The sequence below is a fragment of the Rhincodon typus genome, chromosome 9 (assembly GCF_021869965.1).
Source record: "Rhincodon typus isolate 14 chromosome 9, sRhiTyp1.1, whole genome shotgun sequence".
NCBI classification, from domain to species: domain Eukaryota; kingdom Metazoa; phylum Chordata; class Chondrichthyes; order Orectolobiformes; family Rhincodontidae; genus Rhincodon; species Rhincodon typus.
In genome coordinates, this window is record NC_063340.1 from 86,152,485 (window position 1) to 86,178,873 (window position 26,389).

General features: G+C 43.1%; 1 protein-coding gene across 1 annotated transcript in view; it reads right to left on the bottom strand.

The window, feature by feature from the left end:
- The window catches only part of nmbr (neuromedin B receptor), a 45,141-nt gene that overhangs the window by 7,440 nt on the left and 11,312 nt on the right, over nt 1-26,389 (bottom strand). The window contains exon 2 of the mRNA XM_020519963.2: nt 9,693-10,041. Within this exon, the coding sequence (XP_020375552.2) occupies nt 9,693-10,041 (349 nt within the window). The remainder of the gene's footprint in view (nt 1-9,692; nt 10,042-26,389) is intronic.

Sequence of the window (26,389 nt, forward strand, 5' to 3'; positions counted from 1 at the left end):
CAATTGTTCCCCATTCAGCTAGTGACACCTCCTCCAGTCCATAGCAACAGGTGTAGGCCATTCAGATCATCGAACATGCCATTCTAGATCATGGTTGAATCACTTGAACACCACTTTCCTGCATTATCTCCATGTTGCCTTGATATCATTCATCTATGAAAATCTATGGACTGAGACTCCACAGCCATCTGGGAGTTGAGAATTCCGAAAGGTTCACCAGCCTCTGAGTGAAGAAATTGCTCCTAGTCTCAATCAAACGCAACTCAGACTGTGTTTCCTGATGTAAGACCGCGACCAATGGTCCTTCGAATGTTATTTTCCATTGTGCTGACCTCCAAGTTCTGTGTGCAGCAATGCACAAGTAAGAGATGCCTTGGGTTTGTTTATTGGATAGATTCAAATGCCAATGTTTGTTTGTTTCTGTTTCCTTACTTTCCATTCCTTTTGGCCCTGCACCATCACCGTTCATCATTTTCTTGTCTTCCCCACTGTCACTGACTCACTATCCCACTACATAAAGCTCTTGACGCTTTTACCCTTCGATGAAAGGTCATTGACTTGGAGTTTTAACGTTGCTTCTCCCTATGTGGATGCTCCCAAGATGTATATTTCCAGCATCCTCTCTGTTTTATTCAGATGTTCAGCATCTGCAATACATTGCTTTTGTAACTACATCCTCGTCCACAGGTTGTTTTAATCCTTCACTCCAATCTTAGGCTGACATGAGGTTTTGTCCACATCCTCCTATGCTTTTCCAGTAAAGCTCAATACAATCTCCAGAAATAGACTTCATCTTTCAACTAGACAGGTTAAAACCATCTGAACTCTCGATTTAAATTTAACAAACTAAGAATCTTACCAGTTTCAATAAGGTCACCTCTTTTCCATCTAAAGGTCCAATCTCCACAACCTCTCCTCATAAGATAGTCCCTCCATACTCAGGATCAACCCATGAACCTTCTCTAGGCTGCCTCCAATGTCAGTATTTCTATCCTTACATAAGGGCATCAAAACTGTTCACAGTATTCTAGGTGTGGTCTGACTCATGTTTTGTATAGTATTAGCAAAATCTCCCTGTTTTTAGTTCAGCTGGCTAGGTGGCTAAGTTGTACTGCAAAGTGACACTATGGGGTTAATTCCCACTCTGGCTGAGATTACCATGAAGGATTCTCCTTCTCAGCCTTCTCTCTCACCTGAGGTGTGGTGACCCTCATGTTAAATCAGCATCAGTCATCTCCCTGAATTGAGGGAGCAGCTGTGTGGTCCAGCAAAATTATAGTCATTTTACCTTCAAAGTGCGTAAAGATGGCAGATTTCCTTCCCAGTGGATCTCGATGAACCCGTTTGTTGATCATGGTAATCCGGTAAACCCATGTCACCATTATTGATACTAGCTTTTTAATTCCGGATTCAATTCAGCATTTGGTTTCAAATTCCCCAGCCTCTGTGATGGGATTATGAACTCAAGGCTCCAGATCATTCGTCCAGTTCTCTGAACTACTATGTCAGCAATGTAACCACTATGCTCCCATCCCCTTGCTGTTATAGCTGTCCTACAGAAAGGTCCACTCATAAAAAATCACCATCCCTGAGCCAGAAGTGTAATGATAAGGATGCTTAAATATCCGAATACAGAACATTTTTTATCGCATTAGAAACAGCCCAGTCGTGTTTTACACTGAGCAATGTTCCCTTAAGACACAGCTGGCTTTCGAAAATCCCATCAAGCTTTGCTTCTTGACTAATTCATTCTCCAGGTCAATATCTTCAACGAGTAACTCCTCTGAGCCCCCAGAGCTTTGAAACAGGCTGCAATGAAGCTATCACATGCTGGGATTCAGTTTAATCAGAAGCAACCAGTTCAGAAGTGTGTACTTGGCTAATTCTTACACAAACACAAATATAGGTATGAAGACCATCTAAAGAAACCAGGTAAAGTGAGGATCCATCCCATCCAGACCCCTCCAGCCCCACCCTGTCCCTGTAACCCTGCATTTCCCATGGCTAATCCACCTAGTCTACACATCCCTGGACACTATGGACAATTTAGCATGGCCAATCCACCTAACCACATCTTTGGACTGTGGGAGGAAACCAGAGCATCCAGAAGAAATTCACACAGACACAGGGAGAACGTGCAAACTCCACACTGCACTGTGTACCATCTACAAGTTCGACTGTAGTAACTCACTAAAGCTCTTCAAACAGAACTTTCCAAACTCATGATCTTTATCATCTTGAAGGTCAAGGGCAGCAGATACATGGGAATACCACCACCTGCAAGCCCCCTTCCAAAGCATTCACCATCCTGACTTGGAAATATATCATCAAAATCTTGGAACTCCCTTCCTCACAGCACTGAGTGTGTACCTACACCTCAAGGAATACAATGGTTCAAGGCAGCTCACCACCACCTTCTCCAAGGCAACTAGGGTTGGGCATTAAATGCTGCCCCAGGCAGTGACAGCTACACCACATGAACAAATAAAAAATATTAATGCTGATATGTTTTACAGCAGAGTTGACAATAGGCTGGAATCTAAGCTTGGATATTCCCTCAACACCAAGCTGATATTTTATTACATTGAGTGTATAACTGTGTCCAAGAGGTCAATGCCAATATTCTGGAGTATAGTACAATGAGGGGGTGGGGGGGAGTCTCATAAAAATGTATACAGTTCTAATAGGACTAGACAAGGTTAACATAAGAAGGGTGGTCAGAGGGTCACAGTCTAAGGAGACAGGGTGGGACATTGAAGACTGAGGAAAAAACATCTTCACCCAGATAGTAGTCAGTCTGTGGAATTCTTTGCCACAGGAAACAGTTGATGCCAAAACATTGAATATTTTCAAGAAGGAGTCAGAAATAGTTCTTAGGGCTAAAGGGATTTAAGGGTATGGGGAGAAAGCAGGGACAGGGTACAGAGTTAGATGATCAGTCATGATCATATTGATGGGGGAGCAGGCTCAAGGGGCCAAATGGCCTACTCCTGCTCCTGAATTCTGTATTCCTATGTTTCTATATGTATTCCCATCTCTCTTCATCTCACCCTAACAGTATAAACCTCTATTCTTTCACAGGTAGTAGGAACTGCAGATGCTGGAGAATCTGAGATAACAAGGTGTAGACCTGGATGAACACAGCAGGCCAAGCAGCATCAGAGGAGCAGGAAGGCTGACATTTCGGGCCTAGACCCTTCTTCAGAAATGGGGGAGGAGAAGCGGTTTCTGTAATAAATAGGGAGAGAGGGGGAGGCGGATAGAAGATGGATAGAGGAGAAGATAGGTGGAGAGGAGACAGACAGGTCAAAGAGGCAGGGATGGAGCCAGTAAAGGTGAGTGTAGGTGGGGAGATAGGGAGGAGATAGGTTAGTCCAGGGAGGACGGACAGGTCAAGGGGACGGGATGAGGTTAGTAGGTAGGAGATGGGGGTGGGGCTTGAGGTGGGAGGAGGGGATAGGTGGGAGGAAGGACAGGTTAGGGAGGCGGGGACGAGCTGGGCTGGTTTTGGGATGCGGTAGGGGGAGGGGAGATTTTGAAGCTTGTGAAGTCCACTCATATTCATATTCCGCTTGGAAACCCTGCAGCCTAATGGTATCAATGTGGACTTCACACCTCCCCAGTGAGAGATAGACATTCAGGATGAACATCAGCCTTCCTGCTCCTCTGATGCTGCTTGGCCTGCTGTGTTCATCCAGCTCTACACCTTGTTATCTCTAAACTTCTATTCTTTCAGCCCTCCTGTGCTTATCTAACTTCTCCATAAATGTATCTATGCAATTTGCCTTGATTTGCCCTTTCAGTAACAAGAATCATAAGCAGCTTTGTGAACTTGACATTTCCTCAAACTCGTAACCAAATGCTATTCCAGTTTATCTCTATAAAATCCTTTCAATGTTCCCTTCTCAGGGATTCCAGGGAGCGGATAATGGATGATTCTGATAGAACAGGTCAACTGTAGAGACAGCAGGGTCATTCACAAAGTCACTTCTAATCAAACAGTCTATAATGGGAGGAAGGAAATTAGAGGGTAGAAATGTTCAAATCCATCAGGAAATGGTTGGACATCAAGAGTAACTGAATTGCCCAAGCAACTCAACATTTGGGTTTTCAAAACTGCCGTGTTCTGGGGCATTTGCTGCCAATAGACTTCACATTTCCATCTCTCTTCTGGCCAGTCTCCCGCCTTCGACCTGTTGTAAACTTAAACTTCCCCAAAAGTCTGCTACCTGAAACTCATGACAAAATAGGTCCAGATATCACCCGCTGTTCACCTATGTTGGCTCCCAGTCCAGCATTTACTCAGTTTTAACATTCTTATCTTTGTTTTCACGCCATCTAATGGCCACACCTTCCACACCAACATCTGCACCTCTCTCAACATTCTCTGCACACCCTGCGATTCTGCAATGTTTGCACTATGCTTTCCATTCTAGCCTCACAACCCCACACTCCTCATCTAAAGTAACTTCAACATTCTGGATCTTAACACTAGAATTCCCTTGCGAAACCTCTTTGTGTGTCCACATATCTCACTTCCAATACGTTGTTGGTCACCTATCCCATTAGTTCATTGTAGAGCACAGGGTATGATCCTGCCACTTTTGGGGTTAACAGTCTGGAGAAAGTTCCATTTCAAGCTACTTCCACCACATCATCTGCCTCATTAAACGACATAGGAACCACACTGCACACAATTTGTTCCCCTTACTGAGACTTGCTACCTACCTTTCAATGTAAAATGACATTTTCCTCATGTTTTGCGGTGTTTCCTCAGACAGATAAGGATCAGCTAGAAGGAGTCCCCAGTGAGAGATAGACATTCAGGATAGATTCCTGACTCTGGAATGTCTCCAGTAATGCATGAAGGGAAATTGTTTTATAATTCACCCTTCTATTATCTGAAGATGAATGTTCAATTCAAAGAAATAAGACAGTTTTTTAAGAATGATTCACTGTACAGTTTAGTGACTAAATTTTATTTTGCAATGAGTTCCATTTTCAGTTTTACAATCACATAATTAGCAAATGTTTTGGATTTGATCTATCCCTGTAAAATCCCATATACTAGACAAGAGCAAATAAACCAACCCTTATTAACAAGGTGGTATTAAAGGATTGAATTGGATATCTTATTCTAGTATGGATGGAGTAATGGACCCAGTATAACAGTTTATACAGCCACCTTTTTATTTTAGTTCAGCCCTGCCTGAGGATGAAATTAGTTGAAGATCATATTGTTTAAGAGCCATAAGGCCTTTGGATTGAGTGACAATTTCATCACATCATTTTACGCACACACTTTTAAGTTTTTATGAAAACGTTTACCATCTCAGCCTGTACCTAACAACTGTACAGTCAATGAAGTACTTAGAATCATAGAATCATGGTATCCTTTTGTGAAATGTCATCACAGCTGTAAGGCAGGAAACTCTGCAGCTATTTTTCACACAGCAAGACACCACAAATAGCAATGAGATAAAATGACCAGGCACTCCACAGCCATACAATTTAGGAATAGGATTAGGTCATTCAAGCCCTCAAGCTGGCTCTGCAATTCAATAAGATCCAGGCTGATCTGATTGTAAACTCAAATGCACATTCCCTCTTGGTCTTGATAATCTTTCAACCTCTTGCTTAACAAGAATTCATCCTATCTGCCTTAAACATATTCAAGGACTCTGGCTCCCTCACCTTTTCACGACAACAGTTCCAAAGGCTTACCGACCTCTGAGAGAAAACAATGGCTCATCTCTATTTTAAGTGGGTGACTCATGTTTTTTAAACAGACTACTGGTTCTAGCTTCTCATCTAATAGAACTGTCCCCAAATCAATGTTTTAGTGATGTTCGGCTGAGGTGTGAAAATTAGGCAGGACTTGGGGCTGCCCAATGTGCCCTAAGCACTGCAAGGAATATTCTATGTCCAACTGAGACCAGACAGGAGGTCAGGTTTAGCAGTTCACTGGAAGTATGGTACCTCCAACAATGCAGTTTTCCCTCAGTACTGCACTGGGAGTGCAAGCCTGGATTGCATGTACAAATTTCTGGAGTGGGATTTCACCCTTTCTGACACAAAGGAGGGAATGAGAGTCCCTGAGGTATGGCAGACACTTGTATTCATTTTTCAGACAGCTTCCAGTGTTGCTCATTTACAATATGAAAACAGTGCAGAACCCTAAGCCAGACGTTCTCCTTTCTTGTTGCATCTCGATAGAATTTGCAGTCTGCAGTCTGAATTACAGTTTCAACTGTTTATTGGGTATTTTGACTTAACAGTACAAATAATAAGCTCAGTGCAAACAAAGCATGACAGGCATGTTCACCCCATCTTGTGAGGTAAACCTAACAACATTGCAAAGTCCCAGTAGTGAATATTCATGAGCTTTATGTGCTACTAATTCCAATCAAGCCCCTTGCACCTGAATCTATTGCCATCTAAGATTTTTTTACAATGCATTTGGGAACCCGGTTTTTGTTACTGTTTTTCCAAATTTGGCTCAATTCCCAGTTAACCTCAAACATGATACTGACCAAATGCAGCCCCGTGGTCTTTGAAAAGGTAATGGTGGAACAGTGGTCATATCACCAGACTGGTCATTCAGAATTGAACCTAATTCGCATGGGGCAGGCGTTCAACTCCGGCCAAAACAGCTTGTAGAGTTTAAATAAATTGACGAGAAAGGTCTAGAATTGGATGCTGGTCTCAAGAATGGTGACAACAGAAGCTATCGTCAGTTCATAGAATGGAATCCCTACTCTGTGGAAACAGTCTACACTGACTCTCTGAAGAGCATTCCACCCAGACTCAACACCTTACCCTGTAACCCTGCATATCCCACGGCAAATCCACCTAACCTACACTTCCCTGGACACTATGGGCAATTTAGCATGGCCAGTCCACCTAGCCCGCACATGTTTGGACTGTAAGAGAAAACCAGAACACTTGGACTAAACCCACAGAGACATGGGGAAAATGGGCAAATTCCACAGAGGCTTTTGCCCAAGGCTGTCATTGAAATCAGGGCCCTGGTACTGTGCAGCAACAGTGCTAACCACTAAGCCACCAAGCCATCCCACAGCTGTTAAAAACCCATCTGGTTCCCTTAAGGCTGTTCTAGGAAAAAGATCTTCCTTCCTTTGTAATCTGGCCTACATGTGACACCAGACCCATAGCAATGTGACTGATCCTTATCTGCCCTCTGAATGGCCAAGCAAGGGCACTTTGCTCAAGGACAATTAGGGATGGGCTTGCCAGTAATGCCCACATTACATGAAAGAATTAAGAAAATGAATTAATGAAAATTGAATTGTCTGCCCTTATGATTTTTTTCTCTAACTTTATCTTGCCCTAGCTTGATGTGAGACTCACTGGTCTATAATTTCCTAGATTGTCCCTATTTCCTCTCTTGAACAGAGAAACAACATTAGCTACTCCCCAGTCCTCAGGGATCTCTCAAGTGACTGGCTGGAGAGGGCACAAAGATCTTGATCAAGGCCTCAGCAATCTCCCCTCTTGCCTCTGTCAATAATCTGTGGCAGATCCCATCAGGCCCTGGGGACTTATCCATCTTAATGCTCTTCAAAAGACCCAGCACTACTTCTTTCTTGAACTCAAAATATCTTAGTGTATTAACAGGCCCCACATTAATCTCACTGTCCTCCATGTCCTTTTCCTGGGTGAATACCAACACAAAGTACACATTTAGGATATTGTCCAGAGATAGTAGGAACTGCAGATGCTGGAGAATCTGAGATAACAAGGTGTAGAGCTGGATGAACACAGCAGGCCAGGCAGCATCATAGGAGCAAAAAGGCTGACGTTGCGGGCCTAGATCCTTCTTCAGAAAATTTCATCCAGCTGTGTTCATCCAGCTCTACACCTTGTTATCTAGGATATTGTCCATATCCTCTGCCTCCGAGCACAAGTTCTCTCTGTTATCGTTGAGTGGTCCTACCCTCTTCCTAGTTATCCTCTTGCTTTTAATGTATGATAAAATGACTTGTGATTCTCTTTAGCCCTACTCGCCAAGGATATTTCATGGCCCCTCATTGCTCTCCTACTTTCCTGATGGAGTTCTTTTGTACTTAATATTCGTCATGGACATATAAGAAAGGCACTATTAAATAATCATGGGGACTTCAATATGCAGATGGACCAGGAAAATCAGGTTGGTAGCAGATCTCAAGTAAAGGGATGTTTACAAAATGGTATTTTTGGAGCAGCTTGTGGTGGAGTCCATTAGGGAACAGGCAATTCTGGATTTGGTGATATAGAATGAGATGGACTTAGTTAGGGAGCTTAAGGTGAAGGAGCCCTAGGGGCATTGACCATAACTTAATGAAATTCACCTTGCAGTTTGAGAGGGAGAAACTGGAATCAGATGTAACAGTGTTATAATTGAGTAAAGGAAGATACAAAGACATGAGGGAGGAGCTGGCCAGAGTTGATTGGAAGGGGTGCGTGGCAGGGAAGACGGTAGAGCAGCAATGGCAGGAATTTCTGAGGGTAATTTAGGAGGCAGTGCAGAAATTCATCCCAAGAAAAAAAAAATTAGTAAGGGGAGGATGAAACAACCATGGCTGACAAGGGAAGTCAGGGGCAGCATAAAAGCAAAAGAGAACGCATACAATGTGGTAAAGATTAATGGGAAGCCAGAGGATTGGGCAGCCTTCAGAAACCAGCAGAGGACAAATAAAAACAAAACAAGGGGAAAGAAAATTAAATATGACGGATTCTCTGATGGTTAATGTATAGGTTCAGTTGGCAGTTAGGAAGGAAAATACAATGCTGGCATTAATTTTGAGATGGCTAGAATACCAGAGCAGAGATGTGCTACTGAGGATATATAAAGGTCTGGTCAGACTGCATTTGAAATATTGTGAGCAGTTTTGGGCCCTGTATCTAAGGAAGGATGTGCTGGTGTTGGAGAGGGTCCAGAGGAGGTTGACAAGAATGATCCCAGGGATGAAGGGCTTGTCATATGAGGAACAGTTGATGATTCTGGGTCTGTACTTGATGGAGTTTAGAAGGATGGGGGATGGGTTCTGATCGAAACTTACAGAATACTGAGAGGCCTGGATAGAGTGGATGTGGAGGAGATTTTTGCACAAGTAGGAAAGACTGGGACCCAAGGGCATAGCCTCAGAATGAAGGGACGACCGTTTAGAACTGAGAGGAGGAGGAATTTCTTCAGCCAGAGGGTGGGGAATCTGTGGAACTCATTACCGCAGAGGGCTGTGGAGGCCAAGTTATTGAGTGTATTTAAGACAGAGGCACTTAGGTTCTTAATGAGTAAGGGGATCAGAGGTTATGGGGAGAAGGCTATAAAATGTGGTTGAGAAATATATCAGCCATGATCGAATGGTGGAGCAGACTGGACAGGCTGCATGTCCTAATTCTGCTCCTGTATCTCATTGTGTTATAAATCTGAGCTGCTGTGTTTACAAATCCAGTGATCTTATTCCAATTATTGCAAAGCACTGAGGTGGATGATCAGCCAATGATTGTATTGAATGGTGGAACAGGCTCAAAGGGCTGAATGGTATACTGTTGTTCAAATTTTCTATGTCGCTAGTGTCACGAATGCCCAAATAGGTCTTGGCGTACCCATGTAATGTTTACATAAAGATCAGTGGCAGGACAAGTGACCACTCTATTGAGACAGGCAATGGTGGTCTCTGATAACCTACCTGTCGCCTGACATGCTCGCTGCTTTCTCCTGGCATGTCATGGGCACTCTTGATTAAGCTCTGAGCGATGTGAAAGTAGTAGATGCTGATGATGCCAAGGGGAATGAGATAGTACACCAGGAATATCATCACCGAGTGGATTTTTGCGTGCAGCTTGTCGGAGAGCGGGTACGGGACACAGGCACTGAAGCTTTCATTCTCCCCGTTGTGATGCTGCACCACCTGAGAGTACACCGCTTCTGGAATGGCCAGGACCATGGAGATCATCCAGATGGTGACCGCCTTGAGGCATGTGTGAAAGATTGCACTGGACACTTGAATGTCCATAGGGTTTACGATTGCCTTGTACCTGCAACAGCAATAAGTGCACAAATGTTGGCTTTAGTCAAAGTAATTTACAGTACTGGAACAGACCATTCAGCCCAACAGGTCCATGCCATTCAGATGAGTTTCTCCAACATTATTTTGCTTTATTTGCCAAGATATTTTTCCATTTCTTTCACTTTCCTGTTTATCTGATTTCTCCAAGTCTATGCGATTCACCTCAACTTGAACATTGTGATAGCAAGTTCCACACTCTTACCATTTTCTGAATAGATAGATTTCCCCCAAAGTCCTTTCATCTATTCCTTCATGGGATATGGCTGTCACTGTTAGGACCAACATTTGTAGCCCATCCCTAAGTTCCATTGGACTAAGAGTCTTGCTTGGCAATTTCAAAGGGCAGATAAGATATAATCATATTGCTGTTGGTCTGTTGTTACTAAAGGCCAGTTTGGAAAAGGATGGCAAATTTCCTAAAGAATACTAGTTTGGACTTATTGATGACAAACTAAAGTTGATTCCCTACAACGGAAATAACTTCTCCATGTCTATCTTTACAGAAACTATGATCATTTGAAATGACGTAACCTAGGTTTTACAATGCAGAAGCTGGTCACTGCTCACAATTGGTCTATGCTGCTTTCGTTGCTCTACACTCATCTCTCCAGCATGACCTTATCTTAACTAATCGGCTCATCCTACTGTTCCTTTATCCCTCTTGTAATAGTATTGCCCTTGTCCTGGAGTTTCCAAGAATTAAAGATTCATCTCCCAGTGATTGTTGTAAGCAAGCTGTGACACTAAAATAGGGAATGGTTTCTTAATTTCTTTGATTTTTCTTTTGTTTATCAGTTTCAAAAATATGAACGGTGGGTTAAAATCTCAGTTTGATTGGGCAGGCCAGACAGAAGTAAGAGTTTATGTGATGTAACTTCCAGAAATATGTTCAACCAGAGTTGGCAACCATTGCTAACTTTATGTATGCATAAAGGCATTGAACATTGTATAAGGTCATTGTTCTGAAGGAGCTCATGTTACATTTACTCCACCCATTCATACATATAGTCTGTGGGTGGAGACAAGGAGTTCTACTCAAACTTTCAGAGGGAGTAGATGTATCAGGACAAGCTCCGTAAAGTCCTAGTCATTATACATGACCACATTTAGTTGTATTCATTGCTATCATCATGCAACAAACATTCTTGTTATCTAAGAACAGAGTCTCTTCTGTCAATGGTAGACAAACAGGAGGCTGGAAGAACACAGCAAGCCAGGCTTGGAGGAAATGAGCAGTCAACATTTCACGTATTACTCTTCTTCAGGACTACTCTTCTGTCAATACTGTATGGTGGTATATCCACATCCTATTATCATTAAATAGGCCTAAGTCAAAGCAAAGACAAAGGAGAATTGGTGACAGCGGACTGTGCCAAACAGCCCTTACCCAGTACCATAGACTGGCAGAGATGGCAAGGACGTTTGCTTAGCTCGATTGGATGAACAGCTGGTTTGTGTCGTAAACTGATGCCAACCAAGTGGGTTCAATTCCTACACTGGCTGAAGTTACCACAAACTACTCTCCTTCTCAATCTCCCCCCCTTGTTTGTGATGTGATTACTCTCAGGTTACACCACTGCCAGTCATCTCTGTCCAATGAGACAGCAACCCACAGTCCTCAAAGACTTTTTAAAAAATATTCTCTTGTGGGATGCTGGCTTCGCTGACTGGGTGAGACTTTATTGTCCATCCCTAATTGCCCCTTGGGAAAGTGGTGGTGAGCTGCCTTGTTGAACCACAGCAGTCCATGAGCTGTGTATAACTTTGGCAACTTTACCTTTACCTGAAGAGACAAATGTCATAAAGCGTCAATGATCATCATCTGGGAAAGTATTACACTGAACGTGGATGGTCCATGTCTCAAGTAAATTCAGCAGCTTTCAATTCATATTTTTAAGTACTTTGAATGTGTCGGTGAATCAAGTAACCAGGTCAAGAACGTTGATTTCAACGCCTATCCACTTTCAAGCATCTTGATGACTGGGCTTTCAGCATTCTCTCCTTGTTAACTGAATATAAAATAGATCTTAATGGAAATGAAATCACCTTCTTTTGTCAGATCATTTCAATTTCTTATTCCTCAGACTGAATCTTTGATGGATAAAGGACATGCTTTTTACAGAATTCCTACAGTGTGGAAGCAGGACATTTAGCCCATTGAGTCCCTATTAACTCTCCGAAGAGCATCCCACCCAGACACACCACCTACCCTATCCCTATAATTCTGCATTTCCTGTGGCTAATCCACTTAGCATGCACCTCCCTGGAAACTATGAGCAATTCAACATGGCCAATCCACCTGCACACAGAGTCATAGAGTCATAGAGATGTACAGCACGGAAACAGTCCCTTCAATCCAACTCGTCCATGCTGACCAGGTACCAAATTAATCTAGTCCCATTTGTCAGCATTTGGCCAATATCCTTCTAAACCCTTCCTATTCATGTCCCCATCCAGATGCCTTTTAAATACTGTAATTGTACCAGCCTCCACCACTTCCTCTGTCAGCTCATTTCATACACGCACCACCCTCTGTGTGAAAAAGTTGTCCCTTAGTTCCCTTTTAAATATTTCCCCTCTCATCTTAAACCCATGCACCCTAGATTTGGATTCCCCCAACCTGGGGAAAAGACCTTGTCTATTTACCCTATCCATGTCCCTCATGATTTTATAAACCTCTATAAGGTCACCCCTCAGCCTCCAATGTTCCAGGGAAAATAACCCCAGCCTATTCAGCCTCTCCCAATAGATCAAACCCTCTAACCCTGGAAACATCCTTGTAAATCTTTTCTGAACCCTTTCAAGTTTCAATGCATCCTTCCTATAGCAGGGAGACCAGAATTGCACGCAGTATTCCAAAAATGGCCTAATTAATGTCCTGTACAGCCGCAAAATGACCTCCCAACTCCTATACTCAATGCACTGACCAATAAAGGTAAGTATACCAGATGCTGTCTTCACTTTGAGATAGTGAGAATTGCCGATGCTGGAACCTGAGATAACACAGTGTGAAGCTGAAGGAACACTGCAGGCCAGGCAGCATCAGAGGAGCAGGAAAGCTGACGTTTTGGGTTGGGACGCTATATAAATGACAAAAGCAGTGGACCCAGCACCGATTCTTGTGGCACACCGTTGGTCACAGGCCTCCAGCCTGAAAAGCAAACCTCTACCACCACCAGAGATAGCAGGAACTGCCGATGCTGGAGAATCTGCGATAACAAGGTGTAGAGCTGGATGAGCACAGCAGGCCAAGCAGCATCAGAGGAGCAGGAAAGCTGACGTTTTGGGTCTGGACCCTTCTTCAGAAATGGGGAGGGGAAGGGATTCTGAAATAAATAGAGACGGTGGGGGGAGAGGCGATGATGAAAGGTAGGTAAAGGAGCAGATAGGTGGAGAGAAGATGGACAGGTCAAGAAGGCGGGGGTGAGGCTGGTAGGTAGGAGGTGGGGGTGGGGTTTGGTCGGTGAGGTGGGAGGAGCGGATAGGTGGGAGAAAAGGCAGCCAGGTCAAGGAGGCGGGGATGAGGCTGGTAGGTAGGAGGTGGGGGTGGGGTTTGGTCGGTGAGGTGGGAGGAATGAATAGGTGGGAGAAAAGGCAGCCAGGTCAAGGAGGCGGGGATGAGCTGAGCTGGTTTTGGGAAGGATTTGCTTACCTTTATTGGTCAGTGCTTTAAGTAGAGGAGTTGGGAGGTCATTTTGCGGCTGTGCAGGACATTAATTAGGCCACTTTTGGAATACTGCGTGCAATTCTGGTCTCTCTGCTCCTGAAAGGATGCGTTGAAACTTGAAAAGGCTCAGGGTTTACCAGTCCACCGATCTCCGGATTCAACGCATCATCCTCCGCCACTTCCGCCACCTGCAAACTGACCCCACTACCAAGGACATTTTTCCCTCCCCACCCTTATCTGCCTTCCGGAGAGACCACTTTCTCCATGACTGCCTCATCTCATCCACACTCCCCACCAGCCCCACCACCCCTGGTACTTTTCCCTGCAACCACAGGAAGTGCTACACCTGCCCCTACACCTCCCACCTCACCTCCATCCCAGGCCCCAAGAAAACCTTCCACATTAAACAGATGTTCATCTGCACATCTGCTAATGTGGTATACTGTATCCACTGTTCCCGATGTGGCCTCCTCTACATCAGGGAAACCAAGCGGAGGCTTAGAGACCGCTTCGTGGAACACCTACGCTCGGTTCGTGACAAACGACTGCACCTCCCAGACAAGAACCACTTCAACTCCCCCTCCCACTCCTTGGATGACACGTCCATCCTGGGCCTCCTCCAGTGCCATAACGATGCCACTCGAAGGCTGCAAGAACAGCACCTCATATTTTGCTTGGGAACCCTGCAGCCCAATGGTCTCACCGTGGACTTCACAAGCTTCGAAATCTCCCCACCCCCGACCTCATCCCAAAACCAGCCCAGCTCATCCCCGCCTCCGTGACCTGTCCGTCTTTTCTCCCACCTATCTGCTCCTCCCACCTCACTGACCAACCCCCACCCCCACCTCCTACCTACCAGCCTCATCCCCACCTTCTTGACCTGTCTGTCTTCCCTCAACTGATCAATCTCTATCCCAACTCCCCACTTACACTCATCTTTACTGGCTCCATCCCTGCCTCCTTGACCTGTCCGTGTTATCTCCACCTATCTGCTCCTTTATCCACCTTCCTTCATCGCCTCTCCCCCTCTCTATTTATTTCAGAGTCCCCTTCCCCTCCCCCATTTCTGAAGCAGGGTCCATACCCGAATCGTCAGCTTTCCTCCTCCTCTGATGCTGCCTGGCCTGCTATGTTCATCCAGCTCTACACCTTGTTATCTCTACCGCCACCACCTGTCTTCTACCTTCGAGCCGATTCTGTGTCCAAGTGGCTAGTTCTCCAGGTATTCCATGTGAACTAACCTTGCTATCCAGTCTACAATGAGCATCCTTGTGGACGGCTTACTGGAGTCCATATAGATGACATTCACTGCTCTGCCTTCATCAATCCTGTTTGCTACTTCTTCAAAAAACTCAGTCAAGCTTGTGAGACACATTTTCCCATGCACAAAGCCATGGTGACTATCCCTAATCAGTCCTTACCTTTCCAAATACATGTAAAGACTGTCTCTCAGGATTCCCTCCAACAACTTGCCCACCACCGATGTCAGGCTCATCAGTCTATAGTTCCCTGGCTTTTCCTTATCACCTTTCTTAATTAGTGGCACCATGTTAGCCAACCTCTGGTCTCCCAGCACCTCACCTGTGGCTATCGATGATACAAATACCTCAACGAGGGGCCTAGCAATCACTTCCCCAGTTTCCAACAGAGTTCTAAGGCACACTTGATCAGGTCTTGGGGATTTATCCACCTTTATGCATTTTAAGCCATCCAGCATCTCTTCCCCTGTAAAATGGACATTTTTCAAGAGGTTGCTAACTATTTCCCCACGTTCTATGTCTTCCATATCCTTCCAATGCACAATACACATTTAGTATCTTCCCCATCTCTGTGGTTCCACACATAGACAGCCTTACTGATCTTTAAGGGGTCCTATTCTTTGGACTGTGGCAGGAAACCCATGCAGACATGGGGAGAATATGCAAACTCCACCCAGGCAGTTGTTCAAGGGTGGAATGGACCCAGTGTGCCTGGCGTGGGAGTCAGCAGTGCTAGCCACTGATCCACCATGCCGCCCTTTGTATTCAAGGTCATGGGGGGTCTTGACAGGTCAGACTGAGAGGAGCCACTCCAATGAGTAGCAGGCTCAAGAACCAGAGGTGCCAAATGAGATGATTGGCAATAAAGACAACATGATCTCAAATCCTTCGTTGCAGCAAGTGGCTAAGCTGTGGATTGCACTGCCTGAGAGTGTGGCAGCAGCAGCTTCAATCGTTACTTTCTAAGGAGAATTGTGTTGGAATCTGAAAGAGAATAAAAATTGCAGGGTTACACGGGAAGCTCAGCATTGTGGTCTGAGACCAACTACGTTGCCCATGGACAGAGCTAGCAGGTGCTTACCAAGCTAAATGCCTCCCCTCTGTACTGAGGTCTTTCAGATTCTATGAAACGTCTTGGAAATGCAGTCAATGTAGGAAGCACAGAATGAAAGGATATAGGTTTATAAACAAGTCTAGTAACAGAACTGCAGCCAGTTATCTGATTGTAGGTGCTTGGTATGCTATCTTTCACTGCCTTTGTGGTAGGAGTTAATTCTCCCCTGCCCCATAGTTTGAGGTTCACTGGTGCCTCATTCCTGACAAGCAGAAGGCTTCAAAACCAATCTGGTAGCTCTCCACCGGCAGTGCAATCTCTCTCTCGTACCCGTTCTGCTCTCTGTTCTCTGTTCTTGCAAATTCTATTCAGGATTCCATTGAACTCACTCTGTCATTCCTCTTAAGTAGAAAATATATCATCCTCTTTGCTCTCTGCAGACTTAGTATGCTTCCGACATTGCCTCCAAAAAGAAAACACAACAGCTCAGTAATAGCGAAAATTGTATTTCGATCTAATGTTGGAAACAACGACGCTGCATAAATGTTGCTGAAAGAAACAACAGAACAATCTGTCAAAAGAGAAGGAAAGACCCAGACTCTTCCAAAACAAAACTGGGCATTGGACTGGAGAAGTCAAAACTCTAGGAGGACAAATCAAAAACAGGAGCTATAGGGAGAGGCTGAATAAGCTGGGTATATTTTCCCTGGAATGTCAGATGTTGAAGGGTGACCTTATAGGGGTTTATAAAATCATGAGGGGCATGGATAGGGTGAATAGCCAAGGTCTTTGCCCCAGGGTAGGGGAGTCCAAATCTAGACAGCATTGGTTTAAGGTGAGAGGGGCAAAGATTTAAAAGGGACCTATGGGGCAACTTTATCACTTAGAAGTTGGTGCATGTATGGAATGAGCTGCCAGAGGGGGTGGTGGAGGCTGGTATAATTACAGCATTTAAAAGACATCTGGATGGGTATATGAATATGAAGGGTTTAGAGGGATATGGACCAAATGCTGGCAAATGGGACTAGATTAATTTAGGATATCTGGTCAGTGTGGATGACTTGGACTGAAGGGGCTGTTTCTGTGCTGTACATCTCTAAGGATCTACGACTGTAAGAAGTGCAGGAATCGGTCAGCATCGGTAGATGGGGAACAGAGTTAACTTCAAAATCATGACCAGAACTTTCTGGTGACAGTTCATTGACTCATCTCCTCACTCTACAAAGGAAGCCAGAACACCTCATTGTTTCAAGCATTTTTGGGTTTTATTTACGATTCCCAGAATCTTCAGTGTTTTGCTTTTGTTCCTGGATGACAAGGTTTGGTGGGATCGTCAAATTTTTCAACATCCCCAATTTCTCTTGACATTTTCCGATCAACCTATCCAGAGACATGTCTGGAGCAGGTGGGATATAAACCTGCGATAGGTCTCCTGGTTGAGAGGTAGGGATACTACCACTGCACCACAAGAAAACCCCCATGTTGATTTCTCTTCAATTTCTGGCTTATTTATTTCACCTGAAATTCTAATCTTTTTCTGATCTCCCTGAACCTCCCCTTCTACAATCTTTTATTCTGTTCTGCCTATGATTTAGTATTCAGAGTCCAAATCTAGTTGCCATTTGAGGGGGTACTGGTGAATTATCTTCTTATTCATTACAGCCTTTCAATATCCCAGGTTGAACCTACCTATCTGTTTCTCAATTTACTTAATTCTCACCTCCTCATTCCAAGCTTGGGAGCCTCTAGAATTATTGAGATTTCCTAAGGGATTCTCATTCCGTTTACAAATCTTCAATCGTTAACTAAGTCAAAACAATCAAGTATTTGAGTATTTTAATAAGTATGCATTCAATAAGCTGAGCTTTTCTGGGGCAAAGTTAATGTGTTGCATCCAACAGGCCAAGTAGGTGGTCGATGCAGGGTAATTAAAATTATCTCCTGTCCAAACACTAGGGCACAATTTGCCAATAATTCATATTTCAATTTACTGCTTGCAGTTAGTTAAATTGGTTGTTGGAACATCAGATGTAATCAGGGAAATAGAACAGCTCAAAGAGAGTGAGCCACATGACTTTTTATATTAAGCCAAGAGTTATCTTACATAAAACAGTACATAAAACCTCACTGAGGTGGACACTGCTTGTTCTGTGATGCGCTGAGTATACAGTGGCTAGGGGAATCTGCCTCAATAGGAGTTGCTATGCAACGGAAGATTAAAATGATAATTTTGTCTCTTTGGAAAACTGCCAAATTCTGGGCTTTACATGTGAGGAAGGCTCTTGCAGAAGGAATATACTGGAATAATCTATCAATGATGAAGCTTTTCAGTAGGGTGGAGAGACAAGAGGAGCTGGGGAGGTCTTCCTCAGAGCAGAGAGAAGATTTAATTGAGATGTTCAAATTGCTGAAGGGCTTTGATGGATTAAATAATCATGAAGTGTTTTCATGGGCAGGAAGTTAAGACACCAGATCCCACAAATTGAAAATATTTGGCAAAAGGGCAATATCTTATGGTCTTATGGAATGCTTAATTTATGGTGTGACAAGTTATTGTTGCTTAGGATCACCTTAAGGGGAGTGGAAGTAGAGTCAACGACAACACTCTGACTTGCAACGGAAAAAAGAAGAAAAATCAATGCAGAGCTGCAATGATGCTTCCTTCAAGACCCAGCACAAGCTTGATGGGATGACTAGCCTCTTTCTTTGTTTGCTGATCCTAAAATTCAAAAAGCAGATCCACGTTCCAAAAGTTGAACACTACAGGAACAAGCTTACATGTTCTTCCTCTATATTAACCAGATTTATGCTGATATTACATGAAAAAAATACTTTAATTCTGTTTAAAGAACATGCCAGAGATAAAAAGAAATGCATGGTGTGATTTGTAAACAATCTGTTCATTATCAGAGAGTTCTTATTTACACAGCCGATCTTTTCTTATAACATGGAAGAGCCACTAAAATACTGGGGCACGCATTCTTGAAAATCTGCATCAAGAAGCCCAAGAAATCATTAATTGAGGTTCCCTATCAGTGGATTATCTCTGGTTTAATCACCAATCTTACATCTAAAAGCAACTGACACTTCAGTCTAGCTTATTGATAGTGACCACCCCTGACATCAAGGCCACATTTGACCAAGTAAAATTTGATCAAGAAGCCCAAGTAAAACTGAAGTCAATGGGAATCCTTGTTGGTTGGAGTCATACCTGGTACATAGGAAGATGGTTGTGGTTGTTGGAGGTTACTTATCTCAATTTCAGGGTATCTCTGCAGGATGCCGTTATGGTTTTGTCTGAGTCTCAAACAGCTGTGTTATCAATAACTTTTCTGTCCATCATAAGGTCAGAAGTGGGGATATTTGCTGATGATTGCACAATGTTCACCACTATTCACAACTCCTCGGATACTGAAGCAACCCAAGTCCAAATGCAGCAAGACATGGACAATATTCAGAATCAGGTTGAAAAACGGCAAATAACATTCTTGCCAAAAAAGTTCCAGGAACCATCACCCCAAGACATTCAGGGTATTACTGTGGCTGAATCCCCTAATATCAATATCTTGAGGTTACCATTAACCAGAAGCTGAACTGGACTCTCCACATAAATACTGTAACTATGAGAACAAACCAGAGACACGGATTCTTTCCATAAGGAAATCACCTCCTGACTCCCCATAGCCTATCCCCATCTACAATGCACATATCAGGAATGTGATGGAATACACCCAACCTGTCTGAGTGAGTACAGATACAACTTGAGAAGCTCAACACCACCCAGGCCAAAGCAATCTGTATGAATTGCACCATATTTACAAATACACACTCCCTCCACCACAGACTCAGTTGCAGCAATGTGTACAATTGACAGGATGCACTGCAGGAATTCACCAAGGCTCCTTGGACAGCACCTTCCAAATCATGACCACTTCCACCTAGAAGAACTGGGGCAACAAATACACGGAACAGCACCATCTATAAGTTACTCTCAAAACCACTCACCATCCTGACTTGGAAATATATCACAGTCCCTTCAGTGTCGCTGGGTCAAGTTCCTAGAACTCTCTCCTTGACAGCATTGTGAGTGTACTTCCATCAAATAGACTGTAACAGTTCAAGAAGGCAGCTCACTATCACCTTCTCAAGGGCAACTAGGAATGGGCAACAAGAGCTGGCCAGACCAGTGATACCTATGTCCTATAAATAAATAACTTGGATAATCAAATAAATGAATGTTTATTCTTATTCTTCATTTAATGGCAAATGATTCTTTTTCAATAAATCCAAGATTTCTAACTCCAAGACAAACTTGAACAATGGTTTATTAAGTTGTGGATACATTAAATTAACAAACAATTAGCAGATTTAAGTATAGAGAGGATCCCCCAGAAATTCAAATGGCAAAGTTTATAATGATCATTGCTGTATCATGCAAATCAGTATTAATTGGTGTTTAAATTATAACTGAGGTCAGTAACTGAGGTTTTTATCATTGCAAGATTAATTTAGGATTGGAAACTCATTTAATACATTAAAATCAATGTGCAGCTGCCTAGAAATGTTCCAGAGCTGATTTCTTACAATCTTATGGTTACATTAGCGGCTTGGTTGCTTTGGGTAATGATGGTATTGTGAAGAGCTTTGAGTGATGGACCTGTCTCCATTGAGGATTTTCAGTGTCTCTTGGATTCTCCGAAACCTTTGTATGCACTAATTACTGTATCTACAGTAGCCACTTTAAATCACACTCACTGCAGTCCGAGCAAAATGCTTAGTCAATACCTATCTGTACCCGTAACTGACCTCTTTGAAAAATTCAATCAAATTGGTCAGACATGCTGACTGTTCTGGATTAATCTCTGCCTCTCCAAATAGTTTCTTCACCACTGAGCCTGTACTGACTGGCCAGTGGTTTCTTGGTTTACCTTCTTGCTCCCTTCTTAAATAACAGTACCACATTGGCTATTCTCCAGTTCTCCGGCACCGCTCCTGTACCCATCGAGGAATTGGGAATTGTTGCCAGCACCCCTGTTACTTCCTCTCTTGCCTCACTCAACAACCTTAGATACATTCACCCCTGGACATTTTTTTTTACTTTCAAATCTACCAGACAACACAGAGCCTCCCTCTGTCTATGGTTATTTCTTCAATTGTATTATAGACCAGCTCCCTGAATTCCATACCCATATCATTATCCTCACTGGTAAACGCCAACACAAAGAACCTTACCTACATCCACTAACCCCATGCACATATTGTCACTGTGGTCCTTAATGGGTTCTACTATTTCCCTTGTTATTCTTTTACCCTTAATGTAACACAACTTAGGATTTTCCTTTATTTTACCTGCCCATATCCTTTCATGTTAGGGATTGTTATCTCCAACATCATCATATCTCATATCTTCCAACATCAGTGGGCAATGATACATTTACACATGCAAGTTCTCATATTTTTAGTTAGTTACAGTCTGTTAGATTTTTGTTAAACTACTGACTAAATTTGGAGGACGCTTTATAGATAATTAACAAGTTATTTCCCTACAAGAGTTTACAAGCTGTTAAAGTCACTTTAATTCGTGACATAATCTAAGAATTTAAACATGAAGCAAAAATGAGACAGGAATAGAAGGGTTTGCTGATATTAAGGAGATGAAAATGTCTGGTAAGAAACTCATGTCGAGCAAAATCTGAATTGAAATACTGATGATACTGTAAATTCCAACTGAAAACAAAAAAATACTGGGAATACTCAGCAGGTCAGACAGTATCAGTGGAGATAGAAAAAGAGATGTAAATTGGGGTGGTGGGGGGCATGAATTTTTACTTACAATAGATATTTCTCAGGCAGGCATCTGGATTTGTAGGTGTGAGGGAATTTACAAACTAAAGGCCGCCAAGTTTTCACCTTGACGTAGCAGAGGGTAGAAGCAGTTCCTTGATGTTCATCCAGAGTTAGAATTGGAAACTTGAACAAAAGAGAAAAAAAACCCAACCTTATATTCTCTATTAACACATTTGAGATTCTGAGTTGGGTTGAGTCTGTGAATGGGGTTGATAAAGGTTGCAACAGTTTTGGTTGTCAGCAAATACTAACTTTTTTTGAAACATGGTTATGACGAACTATGTGCAAGACAAACCTTTCCCACACTTCGGAGACAGAATCATCTTCTGGTGGCTGTTGATCTGGCACCATTTCCCATGATAATGTAGACTATCTTTTTTATGTATTTACATTAAATTTTTACACAACACATCTTAGGCCAAGGATCATCCATCGCAGCTTTGGCCACACTTCTGAGAGCTTACATTGTTCTGAAATGTTACATTGGAGCAGGAGTAGGCCATTCAGCCCCTTAAACTGTTCCACCATTCAAAGAGATCATGGCCTAACTTCATATACCTGCCTTTAAACCAATAATCCCTGAAATTTTCGCTTAACAAATTTTTATCTATCATCTAACAGCTGATACAACATTCACTGCTATTTGTGAAAGAGGGTTCCAAAACTCTACCACCCTTTGTGTGTAGAATTGCTTTCAAACATTTCTCCTGGCTCTAATTCTCAGCCTGTGCCCCTAGTTCTAGAATCCTCAATCAGTAAAAATATTTTATCTTTATTTAGCTTGTTTTTTCTCTTAATATCGTGAAGACTTTGATCAGATCATCCCTTAACATCAATTCCAGAGTAAACAGGACTAATTTGTATAATCCTATGACTCGCCCCACAATCTAACCCCTGAAGTCTAGATATCATTCTTGTAAACCTGTGTTATACTCCTTCCAAGGGCAATAAATCCTTACTACATTGCTGTTCCCAAATCTTCTCACAGTACTCCAAGTACCCAAAGCCTTTATAAAACTGCAGCATAACTTCTGCATCCTTGTAGTCCAATCCTCTAGGTATAAAGGCCAACAGTCCATAAACTTTCTTGGCTCGTTCATGACATTTTGGAGTTCTAGAATCATAGCATCCCTACAGTGTGGAAGCGGGGCCATTCAGCCTGTCAAGTCCACACCAGTTCTCTTAAGAGCATCCCACTCAGACCCAGCAGCCTACCTTACCCCTGTAACCCCACATCTACCGTGGTCAATCCACCCAAACTTGCACATCTGTAGCCTGTGAGTGGAAACCCATACAGACACGGGGAGAATGTGCAAACTCTGCACAGTCACCCAAGGCTGGAATTGAACCCAGGTCCCTGGCGCTTTGAGGCAGCAGTGCTAACCACTGAGCCACCATGCCACTCCATGCACCAGAAACCCCAAGTCCCTTTGGGCATCCACAGTATTTAACTTCACACCATTTAGAAAGTACCCTGATTGATTCATTTATTGGTTCAAAACGGATAACCTCACGCTTATTTCCATTGAACTCCAGCTATCAATGCGTCGCCCATTCACTTAGTCTATCAATATCCCTTTGTAATTGTATACTATCATTTACACTGTCTGCAATGCCCCTATCTTTGTGTCATCACAAAATTTCTATTCCATTATTCACGTTGTTAATAAATAAAGTGAACAACTGAGGCCCTTACACGGAACAAAAACAATGTTGCTGGAAAAGCTCAGCAGGTCTGGCAGCATCTGTGAAGGAGAAAACAGAGTTAACATTTCCGGTCCAGTGACCCTTCCTCAGAACTCAAGAAACCTTACACAGATCCTTGTGGGGCACCACTGGTCACATCCTGCCAACTTGAATACGTACCCATTATACCAAACCCTGTCTCTCTCACTGTAGATTCTGTTTAACCCACTGAGCACTTCCAGGCTGTGCCCATATGCATCACGATGTGGACATTGTCCAGACTTGAGCTCTTCGGTGGCAAATAACATTGGCAGCAAGTGCCAGACAATGAGTATTGCCATCAAAAGAGAATATATCCATTTCCCCTTGAGATTCAATGGCATTACCATAACTGAATCCATCACTATCAACAACTTGGAATTACCAAGTATCAGAACCTTAGTTAGACCAGTCATATAAATACCATGATGACAAAGACAGGAATTCTGCACTGAATAAGTTAGCTCATGACTCACCAATGCCTATCCACCAAATAGGGGTAATGAGTCATGGCAGCACCGTCAACAAGATGCACAACAGTGACTCATCAAGCCTTACTTTAGCAGTAGCTTTCAAACCTGTGACCTCTATCTCCTGGAAAGTTGGGGGCAGCTGATACTCAAGTGCATCACCAGCTACAATTTCCCCTCCAAGTCACACAGCATCCTTACTTGGAACTGTATTATCATTCTTTTACTGTCACTGGGTCAGACAGCACTGTAAGTATCATTATGTGCCATGGATTGCAAATGTTCAAGAAGGCAGGTCACCATCGTCTTCTCAAGGGCAGTCGGAATCATTGAACGCCTGCAGTGTCGAAGGAGGCCATTTGGCCCATCAAGTTCACTTCAACCCTCTGGAGAGTATCCCAACCACACCCAGCCCATCCTATCCCTTTAACTCTGCTATTCCCATGACTAATCTACCCAGCCTGCACATCCCTAGACACTATAGTCATGGCCAATCCACCCTAACCTGCATATCTTTGTACTGTGGGAGGAAACCGAAGCACCTGATGGAAACCCACGCAGACACAGGGAGAATGTGCAAACTCCGCACAGCCAGTCGCCTGAGGGTGGAATCGAACCCAGCTCCCTGGTGCTGTGAGGCAGCAGTGCTAACCACTGAGCCACCATGCCACTTATAATTAGGGTTGGGCTCCACAAATCGTGGATGAATAGAAGTAAATCCCATTTTTATTACTGACCAGAACAATATGCACCAACACCTTGTTTTCCGTCTGGAACCTTTGTAAAAATTGTTAGTGTGATACAATTTAATAATGAAGAAATAAAGGATGAATTATTCATATTCTATTAGCCTAAATTGCAAATGACAGTGACTTAATTTTAATAAGCCATGTTCTATGTATCAGAAATCCTGGGAGAAAATGCTGAATCTGTTCTGTATATAAGACCTTCATCAGAATTGATTCTGCACCTAACCGAGAACTAATGGACTTACTGTGCAATTCCAGCGCTTTCTGGTTTTATTTAAAGCAGTTTATATTTTGTACAAGACAGATATTAAAATGAGCAGTAAATAAATCAGAGGCCCCAATGAACTCCTCCTTTCTAATACCTGTGTGACTTGAAAAAGCAGTCACAGAGGATCAGAGACAGAAATTTATAGAATATAGATCATGGAGTCATTCAGCACAGAAACAGATGGTTCGGGACAATCAGTTCATGTTGAACATATTCCCAAACTAACACATGCCTGCTCCTGGCCCATATCCCTCCAACCCTTTCCAATTCATAGATCCATCCAAATGTCTTTAGAGCGTTGTAATTTTACCAACACCCACCACTTCAACAGAAGTTCATTTCACACGTGAACCACCCTTTGTGAAAAAAAATTGCCTGTCATGTCTTTTCTAAGTCTCGCTCATCTCATCTTAAAAATGTGCCCTCTAGTCTTGAAATTCTCCACCGTAGGGAAAAGACAGCTGCCATCAACTCTATCTATACCTCTCATTAATTTATAAAATTCCATCAGGTCACCTCACAACCTCCTATGCTCCAGTGAAAAAAGTCCCAGCCTATTCAGACTTTCTTTATAACTGAGGCTTTCCATACCTGGCAACATCCTGGTAAATCTCTTCAGCTTGATCATATCCTTCCTATAACTGGGTGACCAGAACTGGACACAGTATTCCAGAAGAGGCCTCACCAATGTTCTGTACAACCTCAACATGATGTCCCATCTCCTATACTCAAAGGACTGAGCAATGAAGGCAAGCATGCCAAATGCCTTTTTAACCACCTTGTCTCCATGTGACACACCCCAGGTCCCTCTGTTCTACAGCACGACCCAAGGCCATACCGTTAATTGTATAAGCCCTACCCTTGTTTGTTGTACCAAAATGCAATACTTCACATTTATCCAGATTGAACTCCATCTGCCATTTTTCAACCCTTTAACCCATTTGATCAAGATCCCTTTGTAATCTTAGAACATCTTCTTCACGGTCTACAACGCCACCAATTTTGGTGTCATCCACAAAATTACTGACCATGCCTACTATATTCTCATCCAAATCATTTATGTAAATGACAAACAAAAGAGGACTCAGAACTGATCCCTGTGGAACACCACTGGTCACAGGCCTCCAGACTGAAAAGCAACCCTCCACCATTACTCTCTGTCTCCTGCTGTTAAGCCAATTATGTATCAAATTGGTAAGCTCACCCTCCCATGTGACTAACTTTACTAACTAGCCTACCATGTGGAACATTGCCAAAGGCTTTACTAAAATCTAAAT